At 46.7% G+C, this 21,628-nt stretch overlaps 1 protein-coding gene across 2 annotated transcripts in view; it reads left to right on the top strand.

Annotated features, from left to right (window-relative positions):
* The window catches only part of ELAPOR1 (endosome-lysosome associated apoptosis and autophagy regulator 1), a 231,190-nt gene that overhangs the window by 108,089 nt on the left and 101,473 nt on the right, over positions 1-21,628 (top strand). For both annotated transcript variants that reach the window (XM_075335810.1, XM_075335811.1), the window contains exons 4-5: positions 13,800-13,947; positions 15,788-15,868. In XM_075335810.1, coding sequence (XP_075191925.1) covers positions 13,800-13,947; positions 15,788-15,868 — 229 coding nt within the window. The remainder of the gene's footprint in view (positions 1-13,799; positions 13,948-15,787; positions 15,869-21,628) is intronic.

Consider the following 21,628-nt stretch of genomic DNA (forward strand, 5'->3'; position numbering starts at 1 on the left):
TTGCATTTAGGACAGGCAAATAATCTCCCAGATTTCACGTCTGCTTTTGGTAAGTCAAAGACCTATATAACCCTGTGCTTAATCTTAAAATCCCTCCAAATGTCATTTAAGCTAAGACTATACAGGGACATGCGTTACACGACATTGAAATCAAAGTTACACATTACAATACTTTTATGTAATGATTTCCTAGGATGTTGTGCTGTAACCTGCGACATATTATGATAGAGACGTCCAGAGATGTTCTGATCTTGCGCACTGAGCCAAAAACCAGAGGTGGCAGCAGAGGTGAAAGCAACCATGCCTCTGATGCTGTGCATTAATTACCATGTTAGCACGCCCACAGGAATGTGCTAACATGCTAAGGGGGCCGACTAGCCAAGGGAACTAACGTCCTTGTGACTAGTCACTGGCCTCATTAGCATATGATGAAAGATCTTTAGAAATACTTTTTGTAAAGATCTCTTTATCTATGCTAATGTATACAGGGACAGTTAGGCAGGGATTAGCAATATGCACCCAGAACTGCTCATGGATATGGGTGCATATTGCACATGACAGGTTCACTTTAAATTTTTAAAAAAACAAGGCACATCCTGCCAAACCTCTGCCATTCCAGTGATATTGCTGCTGTGTTGCCTAGCACTCATGTTACATTGCCTGTGGTGCTTACATGATCAGAAGCCACTGTTCTGTCCAACAACTGTGAAGTCTACAACCCTCCAGCAGGCGCTTATAGTTTGCAGCACTCGTGTGACTTAACGATGTGATGTGAATGCACCAACATTGCTGGAATGGCCCATATCTGAGGTGTTTGTGTGGTTTGGGGTGTTTTGTGTATTTTCTTTTTTGAACCCCTTAAGAACTGAGCCACTTTGTACATTAAAAATTTTTCAGCAATTTCTCATGTTTTCAACAAAATTCACCAAACCAGTTTTTTGGGTTCTTTTAAGTACCACATCACATTTGAAGTGACTGAAAGGCCTGTGTGACGGGAAAAAAACAAAAATGACACCTTTCCAAAAACCCTCAAACTGCTCAAAAACACATTCAATAAGTTTATTAACTTTTTAGCTGCTTCACAGGAACTAATGCAATGTGGAAGGAAAAAAATTAAATTTTACTTTTTTCCCACCAAAAATTTACTTAAGCACCAAATTTTGCATTTTCACGAGGTTAACAGGAGATAATGCACCATACAGTTTGTCGTGAAATTTCTCCTGATTCCGTGGATACCCTATATGTGGTAGAAAACCATTGTTTGGGCATCCGGGAGGGCTCAGGAGGGAAGGGGCACCATTTGACTTCTGGATTGGAAAATTGGCTTTAAATCGTTAGCTGTCGCCATGTCACGTTTGCAGCTCCCCTCATGTACCTAAACAATGGAACCCCCCCTCCCCCACAAGTGCCCCATTTTGGAAAGTAAACCCCTAATGGAATTTATCTAGGAATGTCTTGAGCATCTTGAAAGCACTGATGGTTTACAGAATTTTATAATATTGGGCCGTGAAAATTTAAAATTGTGTTTTTTGTTGTTTTTTTTTTTTTTTTTTTTTTTTTTTTTTTTTTAATCCCCGGCAGTTGTATACACCGGTCTCATGTCTGGGTCTGTGTCCTGGGAAGGGTGAATCCCTGCAGTAGATATGCCAGTCATACATACCAGGACTGTGTCCTGCTTGGGATTCCAGGCAGTTGTATACGCCGGTATACCATGCCGGTCCTGTGTCCTGTGGGGGTCAGTACCCCTACGGTTGATACGCCGGTTTTAAAAAATCAGGCCAGGTCTGTGTCCTGCTGGGGTATCCCTGCAGTTGATACGCTGGCCTCCGAGTCTGTGTCCTGTCAAGCATGATGCTGACAGTGGACACGCCGGATTACGGGAGTAACAGGTCACGCGGCTGCGGGTCACGCCGAAGACCAGAGGCGGCGGTCAGGATCCGTTGGCGTGGAGGAGAACGCGCTGTGCTGGCGGTGTGAGCTGAGTTCCGGGTCTGGCTGGAATGATGTCATACCGGAAGTGTGCTATGCACATGCGCGGGCTCCGGAAGATGGCGCTGCCCACCGCTGCTCCCATAAAATGCTCCTGTAGACACAGTCTCTGCTTCTGTCGTGGTGCACCATGGACGATCAGGAGCTTTCCCAGCAGCAGCCGTCACCGTCATCACCATCCAGACGGAGAGAGAGTGGAGCAAGCCACTCCAGTAGTGCCCGGCGGTCAAAAGGCTCCCACAGGAGTCCTCCGCCTGCCTCCCACAAGAACCCTGTTACAGCCTCGGTCTCAGGGCATAAGTGACGCCTTATGGGGTCTTACTTGATCCCTTCTCTGTCTTCTGTCCCTTAGGATAGACCCAAGAAAAGGACAGAGAAGGTTCACAATAAAGAATGTCCCTTATGTAGAACTCCTCTGCCCCCAGGATCGGATAAAAATCTATGTCAGGCCTGTATCCAGAAGATGATAGCCGAGGGGGCCCCGGATTTTAATAGCAATCTCCGGCATGTCATCAGGGCAGAGATAAAGAATGCTTTGGGTGGGTTACCTCGGCCTGATCCTGCACATCCCAGTACTAGCAGATCCCCAGAAAGAGATGAAGGTTCGGACAAGGGGATCCTCTGAATCATCATCTTCCAATTCCCAGTCTTCTGCCTTGTCTACCTCGGATGAGGACATGGAAGGCAGACCCTGTTTTCGGCTTCCGATATTAACCGGATGGTTAAGGCAGTCCGTTCCACAATGGGGTTGGTGGATGACAAGGGCCCGGAATCCCTGGAGGACTTTATATTCAGTGGGTTGGAGCATAAACAAAAATGCTCCTTCCCTGTCCAGTCAAAGGTTACACAGTTAGTATTGGTCAAATAGAAAACCGGTTTTAAATGCCGCGCTAAAAACCACAGATGCTGTAGATAAAGAGATTTTTTTTATTTCACAGTTCTACGCATTTCAGAGACATCTCTGTCTCCTTCCTCAGGAAAAGAAATCATATCAAATCATATGATTTCTTTTCCTGAGGAAGGAGACGGAGATGTCTCTGAAACGCGTAGAACTGTGAAATAAAGGAAATCTCTTTATCTACAGCATCTGTGGTTTTTAGCGCAGCATTTAAAACCAGTTTTCTATTTGATTTATATGATAACCTGCTTTCCGGGGCCGCTGCTAAACCACATAAAACCACTCACATGCGATCATAGGGGGTTGTGACTGGCACAACCCTACCAGGTGAGTGTATCTCTTTCTGTCCTGTCTCTCTACCTTCATACCGGGTAAGACCCTATTGCCCTTTTTCCCTCCTACAGGTTTACAGTTAGTATTGGAGCAGTGGGAGAAGCTGGATAAAAAACTCCTTATCTCGATTTCCTTTCAGCATCTGTATCCCTTTCAAGAGCAGGACTCTACTCTTTAGTACCATTGCCCCAAAATTGATGTGGCAGTCTCCAAGACAGCCAGAAAATCTGCCCTGCCATTTGAGGATGTAGGCACTCTGTGTGACCCTCTGGATAGAAAAGCTGATACCTATGTTAAGTCCGCATGGAAGACCTCAGCAGGAGCACTTCGACCCTCGGTAGCAGGAACAGATGTGGCTCGGGCTTTGATGGTCTGGATGCAACAACTGGAAAACCATTTAAAGGCTGATGTTCCTTGTGAGCAATTGTTGGACACCTCTTAGGTTAAAGGTGCGGCCGCCTTTTTAGCTGATGCTTCTGCAGACATCCTACGCCTTTCAGTTAAGGCTGCGGCCTTGTCCAACTCAGCAAGACTGGCACTATGGTTAAAATGCTGGCCCGGGGACTCGCAATCAAAATTCAGATTGTGTGCCATGCCATGTGGAAGGGATTTCCTTTTCGGTAAGCCCCTGGATGATATCCTGTAAAAGGCTGGAGATAAGAAGAAAGGTTTTCCCACATTCTCTTCTGATTCCTTTAGAACCAGCTCCTTTAGGAAGAAAAGATACCAGAAGAGGAAGACTGCGACATCACAGGAGAGGTGGCCAGAGAGTAAGAGATGGCGGTCAGGGTTCATGTTTGGACCTTCCCAGGGAGGTAAGAAGTCTACCCAGTAATACCATTCTCCAGGTGGGAGGTAGACTTTCCTCAATTTTTCTCACCTGGCGTACCATTTCCTCCAGCTCCTGGATTCTTGAGATTGTGAGATCTGGTCTCAAACTACAATTTTCATCGGCCCCTAGAGGGTCATTAATTGTTACATTGCTTGGCAGGTCACAGGAGAAACAGATAGCCCTCTGGTGGGAAGACCTATTACTCAAGTCAGTCCTGGTCGAAGTTCCCAAAGTAGAAGAAGGCTGAGGATTTTATTCCTCACTATTTCTAATACGCAAGCCAAATGGCTCTTTCAGGACAATCATCAACTTAAAGAAGTTGAATCAGTATCTTGTGCCCCACCACTTCAAGATGGAATCAGTGCGGTCAGCCGTAAAACTCCTCTTTCAGGGATGTTTTATGGCAGTGATCAACCTCAGTGATGCTTATTATGACATTCCAATTCACCCCTCACACCAGCAGTTTTTAAGGGTGGCCCTGCCCATCGACGGACGAATGAAGCACCTTCAATTACGAGCCCTTCCATTCAGCTTGGCTATGGCACCAAGGGTGTTTACGAAGGTGATGGCAGAGTTTATGGCTCACATTCGAGAGCGGGAAGTTTTGATAGTGCCCTATCTGGACGATTTCCTAATAGTAGGCATATTGGAGGCACATTGTACGGCTCAGGTTCAGTCGGTTATCTCTATCCTACAGAAACTGGGATGGCTTATCAACTTCAACAAGTCACGACTGATTCCTCTAACCAGTCAGATCTTTCTCGGCCTGATCCTGGACTCTCAAAACCAGTGATGCTTTCTGCCCCCAGACAAGGTGGCTTCAATGCAAGCAAAAGTGCGCACTGCCATCTCCACTCCAGTCCGAGAGGCCATGTCACTTTTAGGTACCCTGGTGGCTTGTATTCTGGCCGTCCTCTGGGCTCAACTACATTCCCGGGCACGTCAGAGGGAGCGCAGCTAGTGCAGCTACGCTTAGAAGAGTGTTTGGACAGACACATAACACACTTTTCCCAGGTTAGTTACTTTCTCCATTGGTGGCTTGTATGTACAACAAAGAAAAATGGAGTTCCTGGTCAATTAAAATTGTAGACTTTATTTCCATACATAATTAGATATATTAAATAAATTACTTTCAAAAGATCATATTCAAAAATACATTGCAGAAAAAGTAGGCAAAAGGGGAGGAAAAGTACCCCCAAACAAGGTGATACGGCTACAATTACATGTGGGGGTTAAAATTTAACCTTTCTTTTAAGGAAAGGTAAGATCAAATTACAATTACATACCGATCAGCCATGGATTAGTCCCAATGGACGTTAGTAAATTGCAGTTATTTGCTTACCCATTTATATTCTAAATTGTGCCCACAAAAGGTTAGCGTGCCCACCAGAATTAGGCAGAACCCTCCAAATGTGCATTTTCGCGTCAGTGTACTTCACCGCTTCATCAGGGAAGGCATAATCCCCCCGTCTGTGAATGACCTTTTTAGTCACCGGTCATGTGACCGCATTGGTCATCTCTCCAGGGTTTGTTTGTTAGTACGCTGTTCAGCCAATAGTGGCTGCCATATCGGCGCATGCGCACCGCGCAGCCGCCGCCCCATGCACCACCCCCAGCCATCAAAGAGCAGTGAGTCATCCACCCCCTGTGGGTAACCACGGGAACCTGCTCCTCCTCAGGCCATCCATGCTGGACAGCCCTAAAGCTTGGGTTGTCAATCCCTTGGTTACCAACTTCAAAGCATTCCTGTTCTTAATCATTCTCCTCATCCTCATGATGCTGACCAAAGATGGCCTGAGCCTGTTGGCCGAGGTTGTGCGGATTACTAGCAACCATTGTGAAGTCTGGATCCACAGACACCTTGGGTATATTAACACTTTGGTCAGTCAGACCATCCAGAGAGCATTTCAATAAACAGTTCAGTGGAATGGTAATGCTGATCAGAGCATCATCACTGCTCACAATGTTGGTACAGTAATCAAAATTCTCCAAGACCTGACAAATGTCTGCAATCCACACCCACTCGGCAGTACTTATGTCTGGCAGCTGCGTCTGACGGGCATGGTCCAGCTGGAATTGGGATACTGCCCTCTGCTGTTCATGGATCCTGGCCAACGTATGATAGGTTGAATTCCATCTCGTAGGGAGGTCACTATTAGGGTCTGTGATGAGGCAAGTGTAAGCGCTGCTGCAGCACTGCCAGGCCAGCAAAAGAGGGCGATAACTTGCGGAAATGGGCGCTAATACGTCGTACTTTCGGAAGTAGGTCTGGTATCCCAGGGTATTTTTTGAGAAAGTGCTTAACTACTAAATATACAACGTGGGCCATACAAGGAACGTGTACAAGCTTTAAAGCCACCAGCAGATTACGACTATTATTGCACACAACCATCCCTGGACGGAGGTCCAACGGCACAAGCCACTCATCTGTCTGCTCAGTTATTGCTTTCAAAAGCTCAGGTGCCGTGTGAGATTTGTCACCGATACAGATGAGCTTCAGTAGAGCGTGTTGCCGCTTAGCTGAGGCAGTGCTGCAGAGATCCCAGCTGGGGAATGATGTCGACGGTTGGACACCGGCGGATGTTGAGGAGGATGCACATGAGCCAGATGAAGAGTAGGAGGAGGAGGGAGTTGTTGTGTAGGAGGCTACTGAAACTGTGATTTGAAGTGGGCCCCGCTATCCTGGGTGTGGGAATTATATGGGATGTTGCCGGCTAAGACTCTATACCAACCGCCACCAGGTTCACTCAGTGTGCCATCAGTGAGATGTAGCGTCCCTGTCCACTTCCGCTTGTCCACGTGTCTGTGATTAAGTGGACCTTCCCTGTTATGGCGTTGGTGAGAGCCCGTTTGATGTTTACGGACAAGTGATTGTGGAGCGCGGGGACAGCACAACGTGAAAAATAGTGGCGGCTAGGCACAGAGTACAGATGTTCTAACACCGCACCACAAAAGGTTGCGGAAAGCCTCTGTTCTCACAAGCCGACACAGCAACATCTCAAGAGCTATCAATTGTGCAATGTGGGCAGTTATGGTTTCTACCCTTGGGTGCATAATGGGGTATTTTCGCTTCTTTTCGAAGGTCTGTGGTAGGGACAACTAAACGGAACGCTGGAACACCGAAGCGGATTTGGTCGTTGATGATTGAATTTGGCCAACATCAGGTTGGGAGAAGGAGGCATCAGCGCCACCTTCTTGCACACCAGTTTGGGATGCAGGCAGCCCAGGGGACGTGGCAGAGTTGTGAGTCTGGAAATTGTGTTTTTCACCTAGAGCTGTCAACCACCTAGTGATGTGCTTGGTTAACATCTGGTTTCTCAAGCTGGAGGTGCCCAAGATGGAAGTATTTCTGCCTCTGCTAAGCTTGGTCTGACAGATTTGACAAATGGCAACCGTTTGGTCCGAAGGACTCTTGGAAAAAAAACTCCCACACAATCGCAGCACGGACCCTTGGACTCTGAGATGCCACAGATGGTGGTGTCATGTGCACAGTTGATTGACCTCTGACAGTGGTCGAAACCCTATCTCTTACAGCCTTTTTGCAGACTATGAGCACATGCTCCTCTGCACTGCTGCTCTCTCAACCCATGTTGGACAGGTGGCACGGTGGCTCAGTGGTTAGCACTGCAGTCTTGCAGGGCTGGGGTCCTGGGTTAAAATCCCACCAACTACACCATCTGCAAGGAGTTTGTATGTTCTCCCTGTGTTTGCGTGGGTTTCCTCTGGGTACTCTGGTTTCCTCCCACACTCCAAAGACCTATAGATAGGGAGTTTACCGTATTTTTCGGACTATAAGACGCACCGGACTATAAGACGCACCCTGGTTTTAGAGGAGGAAAATGGGAAAATAAAACTTTAAGCAAAAAATGTGGTCATGACACACTGTTATGGGGCGAGGATCTGCTGCTGACACTGTTATGGGGGTAATGTCCCCAAATTCTCTACTAAGGTACCCCATCCTGGTAATGATCCTCCTGCCTTGTATATGATCCTGCTATAAACCCCCATCCAGCCTGTTCACATACCCCCCCCATCCAGCCTGTTCACATACCCCCCCCCATCCAGCCTGTTCACATACCCCCCCCCATCCAGCCTGTTCACATACCCCCCCCATCCAGCCTGTTCACATACCCCCCCCCCATCCAGCCTGTTCACATACCCCCCCCCATCCAGCCTGTTCACATACCCCCCCCCATCCAGCCTGTTCACATACCCCCCCATCCAGCCTGTTCACATACCCCCCCATCCAGCCTGTTCACATACCCCCCCCATCCAGCCTGTTCACATACCCCCCCCATCCAGCCTGTTCACATACCCCCCCCATCCAGCCTGTTCACATACCCCCCCATCCAGCCTGTTCACATACCCCCCCATCCAGCCTGTTCACATACCCCCCCATCCAGCCTGTTCACATACCCCCCCCATCCAGCCTGTTCACATACCCCCCCATCCAGCCTGTTCACATACCCCCCCATCCAGCCTGTTCACATACCCCCCCATCCAGCCTGTTCACATACCCCCCCCATCCAGCCTGTTCACATACCCCCCCATCCAGCCTGTTCACATACCCCCCCATCCAGCCTGTTCACATACCCCCCCCATCCAGCCTGTTCACATACCCCCCCATCCAGCCTGTTCACATACCCCCCCATCCAGCCTGTTCACATACCCCCCCCATCCAGCCTGTTCACATACCCCCCCCATCCAGCCTGTTCACATACCCCCCCCATCCAGCCTGTTCACATACCCCCCCATCCAGCCTGTTCACATACCCCCCCCATCCAGCCTGTTCACATACCCCCCCTATCCAGCCTGTTCACATACCCCCCCATCCAGCCTGTTCACATACCCCCCCATCCAGCCTGTTCACATACCCCCCCATCCAGCCTGTTCACATACCCCCCCATCCAGCCTGTTCACATACCCCCCCCATCCAGCCTGTTCACATACCCCCCCCATCCAGCCTGTTCACATACCCCCCCCATCCAGCCTGTTCACATACCCCCCCATCCAGCCTGTTCACATACCCCCCCCATCCAGCCTGTTCACATACCCCCCCCATCCAGCCTGTTCACATACCCCCCCATCCAGCCTGTTCACATACCCCCCCATCCAGCCTGTTCACATACCCCCCCATCCAGCCTGTTCACATACCCCCCCCATCCAGCCTGTTCACATAGGCCCCCCATCCAGCCTGTTCACATAGGCCCCCCATCCAGCCTGTTCACATAGGCCCCCCATCCAGCCTGTTCACATAGCCCCCCCATCCAGCCTGTTCACATAGCCCCCCCATCCAGCCTGTTCACATAGCCCCCCCATCCAGCCTGTTCACATACCCCCCCCCCCCATCCAGCCTGTTCACATAACCCCCCCCCCCCCATCCAGCCTGTTCACATAACCCCCCCCCATCCAGCCTGTTCACATAACCCCCACCCCCCCCATCCAGCCTGTTCACATAGGCCCATCCTGCTATATGCCCCCATCGTGCTCATATACCATCCTGGTATATGGCCTGTATCCTATAGCACAGAGAAAAAAATAAACGTTTATACTCACCTTTTCCTCACTCCCTGCAGCACCGATCAGATCTTCCTCTCTGGCACGCTGACCTGTGTGTGTGGAGCCGTTCCCCTGCAGCACGCGATGTCTTCCTGTCTGTGCCGATCAGCTGACCAGCTCAGCACAGATCAGCTGACCGGCACATACAGGAAGACATCGCGTGCAGCAGGGGGGCGGCTCCACACACGGGGACGGGTGAGTGTACTGATTCACTGCATCCCGCGCTGGTAATGACGCGCGGGGGGCAGTGAATGCAGCCGCACATGATCACTCCAGGCTGTAATTGCCAGGGGTGATCACGGCCGGCTCTTTACTATGCGCGCGTCCCCGCTCGTCCTCCCGCCCACCTGTCAGTGCCGGCTTCAGCGCTGAGAGATGGGCGGGAGGATGGGCGTGCATATGTAATGAGCGGGCCCACGTGGTCACGGCAGGCGCTGCTGCTGCCTGCTCGTGCCCCCGATGACCTGCAGCACCCTCATTCCCAGCCGCAGCCCTATAGTCAGACCATAAGACGCACCCCCAACTTTCCCCCAACATTTGGGGGAAAAAAGTGCGTCTTATGGTCCGAAAAATACGGTAGATTGTGAGACTCAATGGGGACAGTGTTCCTGATGTATATAAAGCGCTGCGGAATATGTTAGCACTATATAAAAATAAAGATTTATTTTATTTATATTTTTTATGTTGGATCAGTCACCTCATCATCGACCAGGTCGTCTTCAAATTCCTGAAGGTCAACATCTTCGGTAATGGAGGTTTCAGGCTGACCTGAGGGCAACTGTCTCTTCATACTCCAACACTTCCACCTGATTGCCCAGCATGTCACGGCCAACAACTTGGCTTTCTTCTGGCCTTGGGTGCTCAAAGATCTGTGCATCACTGCACACCACGGCCTCACCTGCTTTGGTGGTGTTGTGCTGTGAGAGGCAAGAAAGGTCAAAGGGTCCCGTAAACAGTTCCTCAGAGTAACCTGCTTAGGGGTCATATGTTTCCTTAGAATGCTGATGTTGTGAGGAAGGAGGACCAGGATGAGGATTTGATGGGCCAGCCTCTGGGCTACTCAAGTCTGTCTGTGTGGACCCATGGGATTTGCTACTCAACAAGTAACTGGAGGTATTTTCTGCTAGCCAACTCATTACCTGTTCGCACTGTTCAGTGCGCAAGAGTGGTTTCCCACGTGGACAAGAAAATTGGGATAGGAAGGAAGAGGTAGATAAAGCAGGAACCTTTTTCTTTGGCTCGGTCACACTGCTTGGGCGACTACCACTGTCACTACGACCTTGTCCACGGCGCTTACCATCTTTTTTTCCCATTTTCTTGGTTTGATTATTTGAAGGTGAATACTGTAACGTGGCCTTTTGTACAGGCAGAAAAACAACACTGATGTCGGGTTGTTAAACTTGTGTTAATAGTTTCCCACGTTCTATCTTTCTGTAAGTCTAAAAACCACAAGGTATCTTTATTGGACAAAGTACCACTTGGAGGAGTCGACAAAGATGTTGTGAATGTCTTTCAGCCCTAAAAGAAAACGGGGTTTGACACCACTTTTTAGTTTAGTATTGGTTTTTGGCACTCAGACTGTGTTTTAGTAAGAGCAGGCCCCTATGTAGGTTCTGTAAGATAAGAAGATGTCAAACGTATGCTAGGTTGCTGCTAGTAAGGTATTGGCCTTGAGGCAAAAGTAGAGCCACTGACACAGAGTATTAAAATTTGGTAACACTGTCACTGTGTTTTAGTAAGAGCAGGCCACTATGTAGGTTCTGTAAGATATGAAGCCACCAAAAGTATGCTAGGTTGCCGCTAGTAAGGTATTATTATAACGCTCTCCGGCACAAAGTACAGTCTATCTACACCACCAGCTCAGGAATGAATGCATGCACAAAATGGCGGCAGCCTTATATAGCCCCTATAACACTGTGCGGCCAAGCCAATCACAGTAACACCACAACAAAGATGGCTGCAGCGTTACTGTGAGGGCAAGCAACATACGATGTGTTCATCGGCTGGAAAAAGGCGGCAGGAAGGCAGAAATTAAAATGAAAGTATCGAAGCAAATACCATATTAGCCATCTGATAGTGAATACCTCGAATACCCCATTATTTTTCAGATACCAAATAGTGGCGAATACGTTCGCTCATCCCTAATAACCAGCCAATGTTGGGGGCTGGAATTTTCAAGGTCCACAGTTATTTTGCACTTCCCAGCCTAAAAATATCAGGTTTGAGCCACCCCAGAAGTGACGCATCAATTAGATGTACCAATTCTGGAGCTTTCCCCGCCTCTTCCCGATTGCCCTGGAGAGGTGGCAATCGGGGCAAACCTTTTTGGGTTGATGTCAGCTGTGAATTGAAAGCTGGCATCAAGCCCAGGTGTTGGTATTGGAGAGGCGTCTATCAGACACCCACATCACTAACTCGGTACGTGTATAGTTAAAAAACATACATACATATACACATACACACACAGAAAAAACAAACAGTTTATTTCAACAAAAACTCTACCACAATTCCTAATTCACCAATTTATTAATTTAAAAAATCCTTGTAGTTTTGGAGTGTGGGGGAGTGTTTTATTTGAAAAAATATTTTTTCCTTTTTTTTTTTTTTTATTTTTTTTTTATTTTTAACTTGACACTTACCGGGTTAGTAATGGGGGTGTCTGATAGACTCTTATCCATTACTAACCCCTGGACATGATGCCAGTTCTCAATTCACAGCTCATATCAATCAAAAAAGTAGTACCTCAATTGCCACCGCACAAAGGCTATCAGGAAATGCAGAGTAAAGTGACAGAATTGGTGCACCCAATGGATGCGTCCCTTCTGAGGCAGCTGCGGGCTGTTATTTTCAGGGTGGGAAGGGACAAATAACCAATGGACCTCCTAACCTGATAATAGCACCCCCAGGGTGTCTGATTTTCTTTAGCTAGTTATCAACAATAGTGAGGACCCCATTTTTTTTTTCCCCTATCCACATTTGTTTGCAGAGCAATTGTACTGCTCTTACCCTTATTTTGCTTCCTTTTACAACACCCTAGTCCTTACTACGACCAGTTTACAGCCACTTTACACCCCCAAAGTTTGGGCCCCCCTTGACTTTTAGTGGGTCTGGGGTCATGTTTGGGTCAAGTCTAGAGATGAGCTGACCCATTGAAGTATGGTTTGGTGTGCTCAGCCGAACTTTAGATAAAGTTCAGTTTGGGAGCCGGACTTGACCTGAACCCCAATGAAAGTCACTAATTCGGCAGTTCGGGTCTTCGTCCATATGCAGCCAGCGATAAACAGATCACTTCTTTGGGCGGGTAGGCGGGTATTATTAATTTATTTTTTTTGTGTACACTACCTTACCCTGTTGTTATCCTTTCCCTTGTGCAAGCCGATCAAACACTGCAAGCAGCTTGCCCTAGGCGGAGCACCGAGCATACCCGAGCACAGTGATGCTCACATGAGTGAAGTTCATATGTAAAGCACCTGAACTCCGAACTGTTTTGTTTTTTTTTTTCTTGTTTTATAAAAGCCTGAACACCCAACCTCAGGTTTGCTCATCTCTAGCAATCACTCCATTCACAGAGAAATTTTTGTGCTTCTTTGGATCGGTGAGGGTCCCAAAAATGAAGCGCCATAATTCAGCAAGATATTGCCTATCTTTTGGATAGTTGATAACTTCTAATGTTAATCTTAACATGGAATTATTAAGGTAGACTCTTGGTATCTTGCTCACAAAGATAGTAATTTTTGCGTTCATACAAAATCTTTATCTTTCATGTAAGGTACATTTTTTTTTCTTCCCACTTAAGTATAGCAAAGTAAATTATTTTGTTATGCCTCTGCTTGTTCATCTTGTTCATGCGCTTAGAGTAGCTGTTTCAAACTGAAGGTATATCAAGTATTTGTACTCCTGAATGAGTTTCTTTGCTCACCTCCCAATGCCCACACTATATACAGTACAAACCCCATTTCTGTTTGAAGATTGAGAAAAGGTGCAGAGAAGATCACATCAGATTATATATAGTACTTTAAGTGCATGTACAAGGGAGTTGACACAGCTTTCAGTGGAGTTTAAGAGACAAGGAAGCAAAATAAAGTAATAGAATACATTACTAAGATATATATATATAATTGTGCAAAGACTGACCAAGCATTTAAATACACAATTTCAAGGAAAGTGAGTAATAAATGTTTCTTCTAGGTCACAGTGGGAGGCCCGTGGTGAATATGTAGCCTCAAATACTGATGAATGTACAGCAACTTTGATGTATTCTGTGACATTAAAACAAGAAGGAACTATAAGCTTTGAATATTTATATCCTGATCGCAACATTGTCTTTGAATTCTTTGTAAGTACGGTATCAACCCATCTCCTCACATCACAATGTATCTGAAGATTGCATTTGAAAATGTATGTGCAAGAATGTGTAACATGTGGCTTTCTAATGCAGAAAACTGTCATGCTATTTTAGGCGGAATGTAAATGGAGTCCTATCATTGTTATACTACTTGTGGATATTATCCTTAGGAGGGCTCTGTCTGACTGGCTGCGATCCTGGTACAATGAGGGCAAAAGTTTAACCCTTTCACGACATGTACCGTATATGTACAGGTCTGCTGAAGATCTCAATGCTTGTTATAGTAGAGCTCCTTTCAAACTCTACCTGTGGCCGGGCTTCAAAGGAGACTGTTATTTTCACTATATGCAGCAATGCTATGGCATTGTTGTATATCGCCCAAGTGGTCAGACGATCGCAGGTTCAAGTGTCGTAAGGGCATTATTTAAAAATAGTGAGGCGGAAAAAAAATGTTAAAAAACGCAAACGTTCTAATCAGCCCCTTTTTGCCACACTAAAAAATAGACAAAAAAAATGGAGACGTGTTGTGACGCCGAGTTCAAAAAAGTCTGCTCTATCAAAATATAAAAATAATAATAAAAAAAACGAAATAAAAAATTTAAATGCCAGTTGCATTTTTCTGGTTCCTGCAATACCAGACATTAGAACATCATATATATTTCAGAATGTGATCAATAAAAAATGTTGCTTTGCCCTTCAAAAAACAAGCCATCACACAGCTCTATTGACTGAAAAGTGGGAATATTACCGGTCTTAGAAAATAGGGAAACTCCCCCCTGGCCCCCAATTTTTTTTTTTTGCAAACTTCTCATTTCTTTTCACCATCATAAAAAAACTGGACAGGTTTCATTTCGCCATGATCATACTAATGAGGATAATCTTATTGCAAGGTCATTTTTATTACAAAATGTACACTGTAAACAAAATTAAAAAAAATGCATGGCAAAATTGTGCGCTTTTTTCCCTCCAATTTCTCCTACTTTTGGAATTTTTCACTGTTTTCCATTACATTATGTTGTAAAATGAATGGTATCATTCAAAAACAAGCCCCCCTCTAAGCCTGTGAACTGAAAGATAAAAAAGTTATGGTTCTGTCGGAAACTGGCCCCATCGTGAAGGAGGTTTAAAGCCCCAATTAATCATTTTACATTTTATGCCATTTTCCTTTTTTGCCTTGTGATATTAGATGCCGTTCTTGATTCCAAAGTCTTTAAAATGAAGCATGTAATTCATAAGTTTGGTGCATAGCCCAAAATTATTTTTTTTTTTTATTTATTTTTTTGTCTTTAACTGTTTTTGTAACTTTTTGGCTCCAAAACTCACATGTTTTGCAAAATGCTGCAAAAATTGCCGCAAAATACTACTGTACTTAAAAGTACACCAGGGAGGGGCTGGAATGCAGTTGTCAAATTTTGCAACTTGGTAAAAAAGTTGCAGTTGATCATCTGGGCAAAACTATCTGCAATTGTTAAGGTTCACACACGGAGTGGAAAAGAAATGGCTAGCACATAAAATTATCTTAGTTGCAAACAATACAAAAATACAAAAGTAGACAATAAACAATGTCTTTGCACCTGATGAATTGAGGCCCATATCTCAACTATAGAATTTGTAATTTATTAAAATCAAGAAGCCTAGCCCATTATCATTACTTAACCATAATATATTTACTACCATCAATGTACCAATAAAGTTTGTCTGGGATACTTGGAGAAAGAAAATTTGAAATCAATTAGCATCATTGTAGAAATTTGGCCACGTGACCATACTAAATTTGTACATCAAAACTCGCTTGTAGTAAAAACTAATTTTTCATTGCATTTTTCTGTAGGTTCAAAATAATCAGTGTCAGCCAAGGGAAGAGAATTCAAGATGGATGAAGACTACTGAAAAGGGTTGGGGTTATCACCAGGTAATAGTTCCTGTCTGTCGCCTATTTGCATGTATGCATATTTAGGTTTCTCAATGACAGAATGTATTCTCTAGTTATCTGCACATAGTCATAGGCAATATATAGCAGAAAAAATATATAAAATCTACCCCAAAAAATGTAAAAAGCTGCATATCTCAACAAATCAACATACACCAAAATTAGATATCCTGCAAGACATAAACTTATTCTGCATCAGCATCAAGTTCTCTGGTATTCACATCATGCAGAAACCTATAATAATAATAAGTAGGGATGAGTGAATCCAAACTGTAAAGTTCAGGGTCCGTACCGGACACTTAGGCGGGCTTTGCACACTACGACATCGCAGGTGCGATGTCGGTGGGGTCAAATTGAAAATGACGTACTTCCGGCATCGCATGCGACATCGTAGTGTGTAAAGGCTCGATGATACGATTATCGAGCGCAAAAGCGTCGTAATCATATCATCGGTGCAGAATCGGCGTAATCCATGATTACGCTGACGCGACGGTCTGATGTTGTTCCTCGTTCCTGCGGCAGCACACATTGCTGTGTGTGAAGCCGCAGGAGTGAGGAAAATCTCCTACCGGCATCACTGCGGCTTCCGTAGGATATGCGGAAGGAAGGAGGTGGGCGGGATGTTTACATCCCACTCATCTCCGCCCCTCCGCTCCTATTGGCCGCCTGCCGTGTGACGTCACAGTGACGCCATACGACCCGCCCCCTTAATAAGGAGGCGGGTCGCCGGCCAGAGCGACGGTCGCAAGACAGGTGAGTCCATGTGAAGCTGCCGTAGCGATAATGTTCGCTATGGCAGTTATCACAAGGATATCGCAGCTGCGACGGGGGCGGGGACTATCGCGCTCGGCATCGCAGCATCGGCTTGCGATGTCGTAGTGTGCCAAGTGCCCCTTAGGCTATGTTCACACAGGACGTTTTTGCAGCGTTTTGAAGCTTGTTGGAAGGCTGCAGCGCAGCCAATCAACTAGTTTTTCTGCTGTGAGTACTTCCACAGCCATGCCGAGTATTGGCATTGCTATGATTGGCTGGTGCAGCACATAACCCAGCCTGCGGATCATGGGTGGCACCACCATTTTGCTTTGACTAGCATAGGGACAGTAAGCTACTAGACAAGGGGACAGTGTTGGGTTACAGTGAGGGTAATCTTAAACAAGGCTGTGTGTGACCACTCTGCACCAGGCTTTGTGAGAGTACTGTTAAAAAAGGCTGTGTGTGGTTACTTTGCACTAGGCTTTGTGGGGGGTACTCTTATTAATTTCTCTGTGCGGGGATTTTAATAAATGCTCTGTGTGTCCCCACCTTACCCCAGCTGTGACCTCATTGAACTGACCTGAGATGAACTCATTGAACTCAGTGACCTCACCTGAAGTGAAGTAATTGAACTCAATGTCTGCTTACCGGATAAGGCTGTGTGCATATGTTCAGTATTGGATTGCAGACATTTCTTCACCAAATTTGCATCTCCTGGCAAAAAAAGCACCAATACCGCATGCGTTTAAGGCTCTGTGCCCATGTTGCGTATTTGCGTGCAGTTACGCTGCGTATTGCACTGCAGCGTAACTGCATGCGTCCTGCGTCCCCAGCACAATCTATGAAGATTGTGCATAATCCATGCGCACGTTGCGTTTTAGAACGCAGCGATTTGCATGCTGTCAAATCTCTGCGTTCTAAAAAGCAACATGTCACTTATTCTTTGCTTTGGATGCAGGTCCCGCTCTGTCTATGGTGGGGGCTGCATCCAGAGCGCATTAAATCGGCTTTTTCACTGCATTCATTACGCAGTGTTTCTGCAGCGATTTGAAGCGCACATGTGCTGTTCAAATCGCTGCAGAAATTTCTGCAGGGACACAACGCAACATGGGCACATAGCCTTAATGTGATTTCACACAACTATCAGGCCAGTTGTCCAGTTAGGCGATAGTTTGAGAAGGAGGAAGAACCATGTTCACAGAAAGGTGTAACCCAAATTGGCACTGGAGTGTTGCTAAGGGTATCCAAAGGACATGACATAACCCCCCAGAGGACAGGTTCTTGTTGTCTCTGGGCGGCGTTGCTCAGATGAGCGAATACATGCTGCAACGACTGCTGAATTGCCCGGACTCTTACCATGACCATTTTGCAGCTCAAAAGCTCGGGTCCACATTGACTCCTGTAAGGTCCAGGGTCAAGTTCTGCTACCGAACACAAACTTTTAACTACAGTTCAGCTGAACCTAGCAGACCTGAAGATCCAACAGGGTTCACTCATCTCTAATAATTCCTAATATTCAATTTTTGGCTGCCTACCGTACCTGTTTTTGCTCACTCATTGACAAATTTATACATAGATAATTAGAGTTGGGCAAATCATTTCCCCAGTGTTGCAGAATGTTGCAAAACAATTTGCGGAAAATCGCGATACTGAAAAGCCTCTAATTGTATGGAAAATGCACATTATTCTGAGGACTTCGAGGGAAGTATCAAATCTGTTTCGGGCTCTTTAATGCAAACACAGCCATACTAAAGTCCAAGTGACCTCAACTTATCTGACTAGCAGGAGCGTATCTACCGTGGTCGCTATTGCGACCTGGTCCGGGAGGTTAGGGGCCCGCGGCCGCCCTGCAGATCAGCAGCCAGCTCCTTTTTGTGATAGAGGAACTGCGCTGTTCTGTCGCAGACCACACGGTCGCTATATGACCCGGTGCCTCCGCCACTGGCACCGGACCCCCGCTGCCCGATGGCGGTGGCACCGGGCCACCGTCCCCCGTCATCGCACACTGCAATGATATTGCATTGAGCGTCTGGCACCGCTGTCTGGCTGTGGAGCACCCCACGGGCCTTGGAGAATACTAGTCACCGGGCCGGTGAAGGGTCAAGGGGTTGTCACGGGTGGTCCTGCCTGGTTCCATGACCCTCAGGTGTCCACAGAAAGAGATGGATAGATGGGATGATGGGGAGGAAGGATAATGGGAGTAGTGGTTGTCTCGTGGCGCCACCTGCGGTATGCGGCCAGGTATAAGCCGCCGCTGCGGTCACTGTCCTCTGGGGTGGGTGGTGGCAAAGCTAGAATAGTTCAGCTTCCCGCAGGTGAAGCTAGGCCCAAGTTAGGATGATTGAGGTAGTAGTGTCCGTTGGCGCCGAAGCGCGGGGCGATGGCAATGAAGGGCGGACACATTAGTTGGGGTTCCAGGTCTTTACTCACTGTCCGTGGATTGCCTGGATTTGCCGGTCTCCGCTATGATGGACTCCAGACGATTCCGGATCCTTCAGAGGTCAGAACGGGTGCGGTAGTCTGTGGGCCCTTCCTCCTGGCGCTTTGTGTGCAGGCCCCCGGGCGTGAAGCTACTCAGGGTCCCCTTTAGTGGTTGTTAAGTTCCCGTCCTGTCTGCAGGTAGCGCGAGTCCTTGTCAGGGGCCTGACCGTAATCGTGACCCCGGTCTCTATCTGCTACTGTGCTCCGGGATCTGTGGTGACCAGAAGGACCTGCAATCCCATTGTCCTGCAGAATATGGTGGCGCAACTTGAAGTATGCATCACCTTAGGACTCTACACCATAGACTGCGCGGGTCCAGAGGGAGCAATCAAGCTCACCCTTCGGCTTCCATGGTTTTACAATGTCCCACAGGTGCTAGCGGTGATCAGCTCCTTCACTCTCCACTGCTCCGTCACGACTCATGATTATGTGTCGTTAATCCTACTCCCCCTTGGTGGTCACTCCTCCCCGAGTCCCTGTCACTAGTGGTGGCCGCCCCAGTATTTGGTTGGCTACCTTAAGACCAAACCTTGGCCCAGTCCCCATTGGGGAGGGCAACCTACTGTATGTATGATATGGATGTGTGTGATACCAGAACTGACCTCCTCTGGACCCAGGATGAGCACTGCACCATAAGTGAGATGCAGTACCCTGTGGCAACAGATGCCTCAGGGGCTCCACAGCTGCATGATACATGGAGGCCTGGGGGAGCTGGCTGCATGATACATGGAGGCCTGGGGGGCCGGCTGCATGATACATGGAGGCCTGGGGGGGCTGGCTGCATGATACATGGAGGCCTGGGGGGCTGCATATTAAACATTAAGGACACCTTATACATGGACTGTAGGGGTGCATTATACATGGAGGAGTATGGGGTTGCAAAATACAATATGAAGGTTTATGTGGCTGCATTATAATACATATAGGACTATGGGGCTACATTATAATATACAGTTAGGTCCAGAAATATTTGGACAGTGACACAATTTTGGCGAGTTGGGCTCTGCATGCCACCACATTGGATTTGAAATGAAACCTCTACAACAGAATTCAAGTGCAGATTGTAACGTTTAATTTGAAGGTTTGAACAAAAATATCTGATAGAAATTGTAGGAATTGTACACATTTCTTTACAAACACTCCACATTTTAGGAGGTCAAAAGTAATTGGACAAATAAACCAAACCCAAACAAAATATTTTTATTTTCAATATTTTGTTGCGAATCCTTTGGAGGCAATCACTGCCTTAAGTCTGGAACCCATGGACATCACCAAACGCTGGGTTTCCTCCTTCTTAATGCTTTGCCAGGCCTTTACAGCCACAGCCTTCAGGTCTTGCTTGTTTGTGGGTCTTTCCGTCTTAAGTCTGGATTTGAGCAAGTGAAATGCATGCTCAATTGGGTTAAGATCTGGTGATTGACTTGGCCATTGCAGAATGTTCCACTTTTTTGCACTCATGAACTCCTGGGTAGCTTTGGCTGTATGCTTGGGGTCATTGTCCATCTGTACTTTGAAGCGCCGTCCGATCAACTTTGCGGCATTTGGCTGAATCTGGGCTGAAAGTATATCCCGGTACACTTCAGAATTCATCCGGCTACTCTTGTCTGCTGTTATGTCATCAATAAACACAAGTGACCCAGTGCCATTGAAAGCCATGCATGCCCATGCCATCACGTTGCCTCCACCATGTTTTACAGAGGATGTGGTGTGCCTTGGATCATGTGCCGTTCCCTTTCTTCTCCAAACTTTTTTCTTCCCATCATTCTGGTACAGGTTGATCTTTGTCTCATCTGTCCATAGAATACTTTTCCAGAACTGAGCTGGCTTCATGAGGTGTTTTTCAGCAAATTTAACTCTGGCCTGTCTATTTTTGGAATTGATGAATGGTTTGCATCTAGATGTGAACCCTTTGTATTTACTTTCATGGAGTCTTCTCTTTACTGTTGACTTAGAGACAGATACACCTACTTCACTGAGAGTGTTCTGGACTTCAGTTGATGTTGTGAACGGGTTCTTCTTCACCAAAGAAAGTATGCGGCGATCATCCACCACTGTTGTCATCCGTGGACGCCCAGGCCTTTTTGAGTTCCCAAGCTCACCAGTCAATTCCTTTTTTCTCAGAATGTACCCGACTGTTGATTTTGCTACTCCAAGCATGTCTGCTATCTCTCTGATGGATTTTTTCTTTTTTTTCAGCCTCAGGATGTTCTGCTTCACCTCAATTGAGAGTTCCTTAGACCGCATGTTGTCTGATCATAGCTTCCAAATGCAAAACCACACACCTGTAATCAACCCCAGACCTTTTAACTACTTCATTGATTACAGGTTAACGAGGGAGACTCCTTCAGAGTTAATTGCAGCCCTTAGAGTCCCTTGTCCAATTACTTTTGTTCCCTTGAAAAAGAGGAGGCTATGCATTACAGAGCTATGATTCCTAAACCCTTTCTCCGATTTGGATGTGAAAACTCTCATATTGCAGCTGGGAGTGTGCACTTTCAGCCCATATTA

The sequence above is a fragment of the Anomaloglossus baeobatrachus genome, chromosome 2 (assembly GCF_048569485.1).
Source record: "Anomaloglossus baeobatrachus isolate aAnoBae1 chromosome 2, aAnoBae1.hap1, whole genome shotgun sequence".
Lineage (NCBI taxonomy): Eukaryota > Metazoa > Chordata > Amphibia > Anura > Aromobatidae > Anomaloglossus > Anomaloglossus baeobatrachus.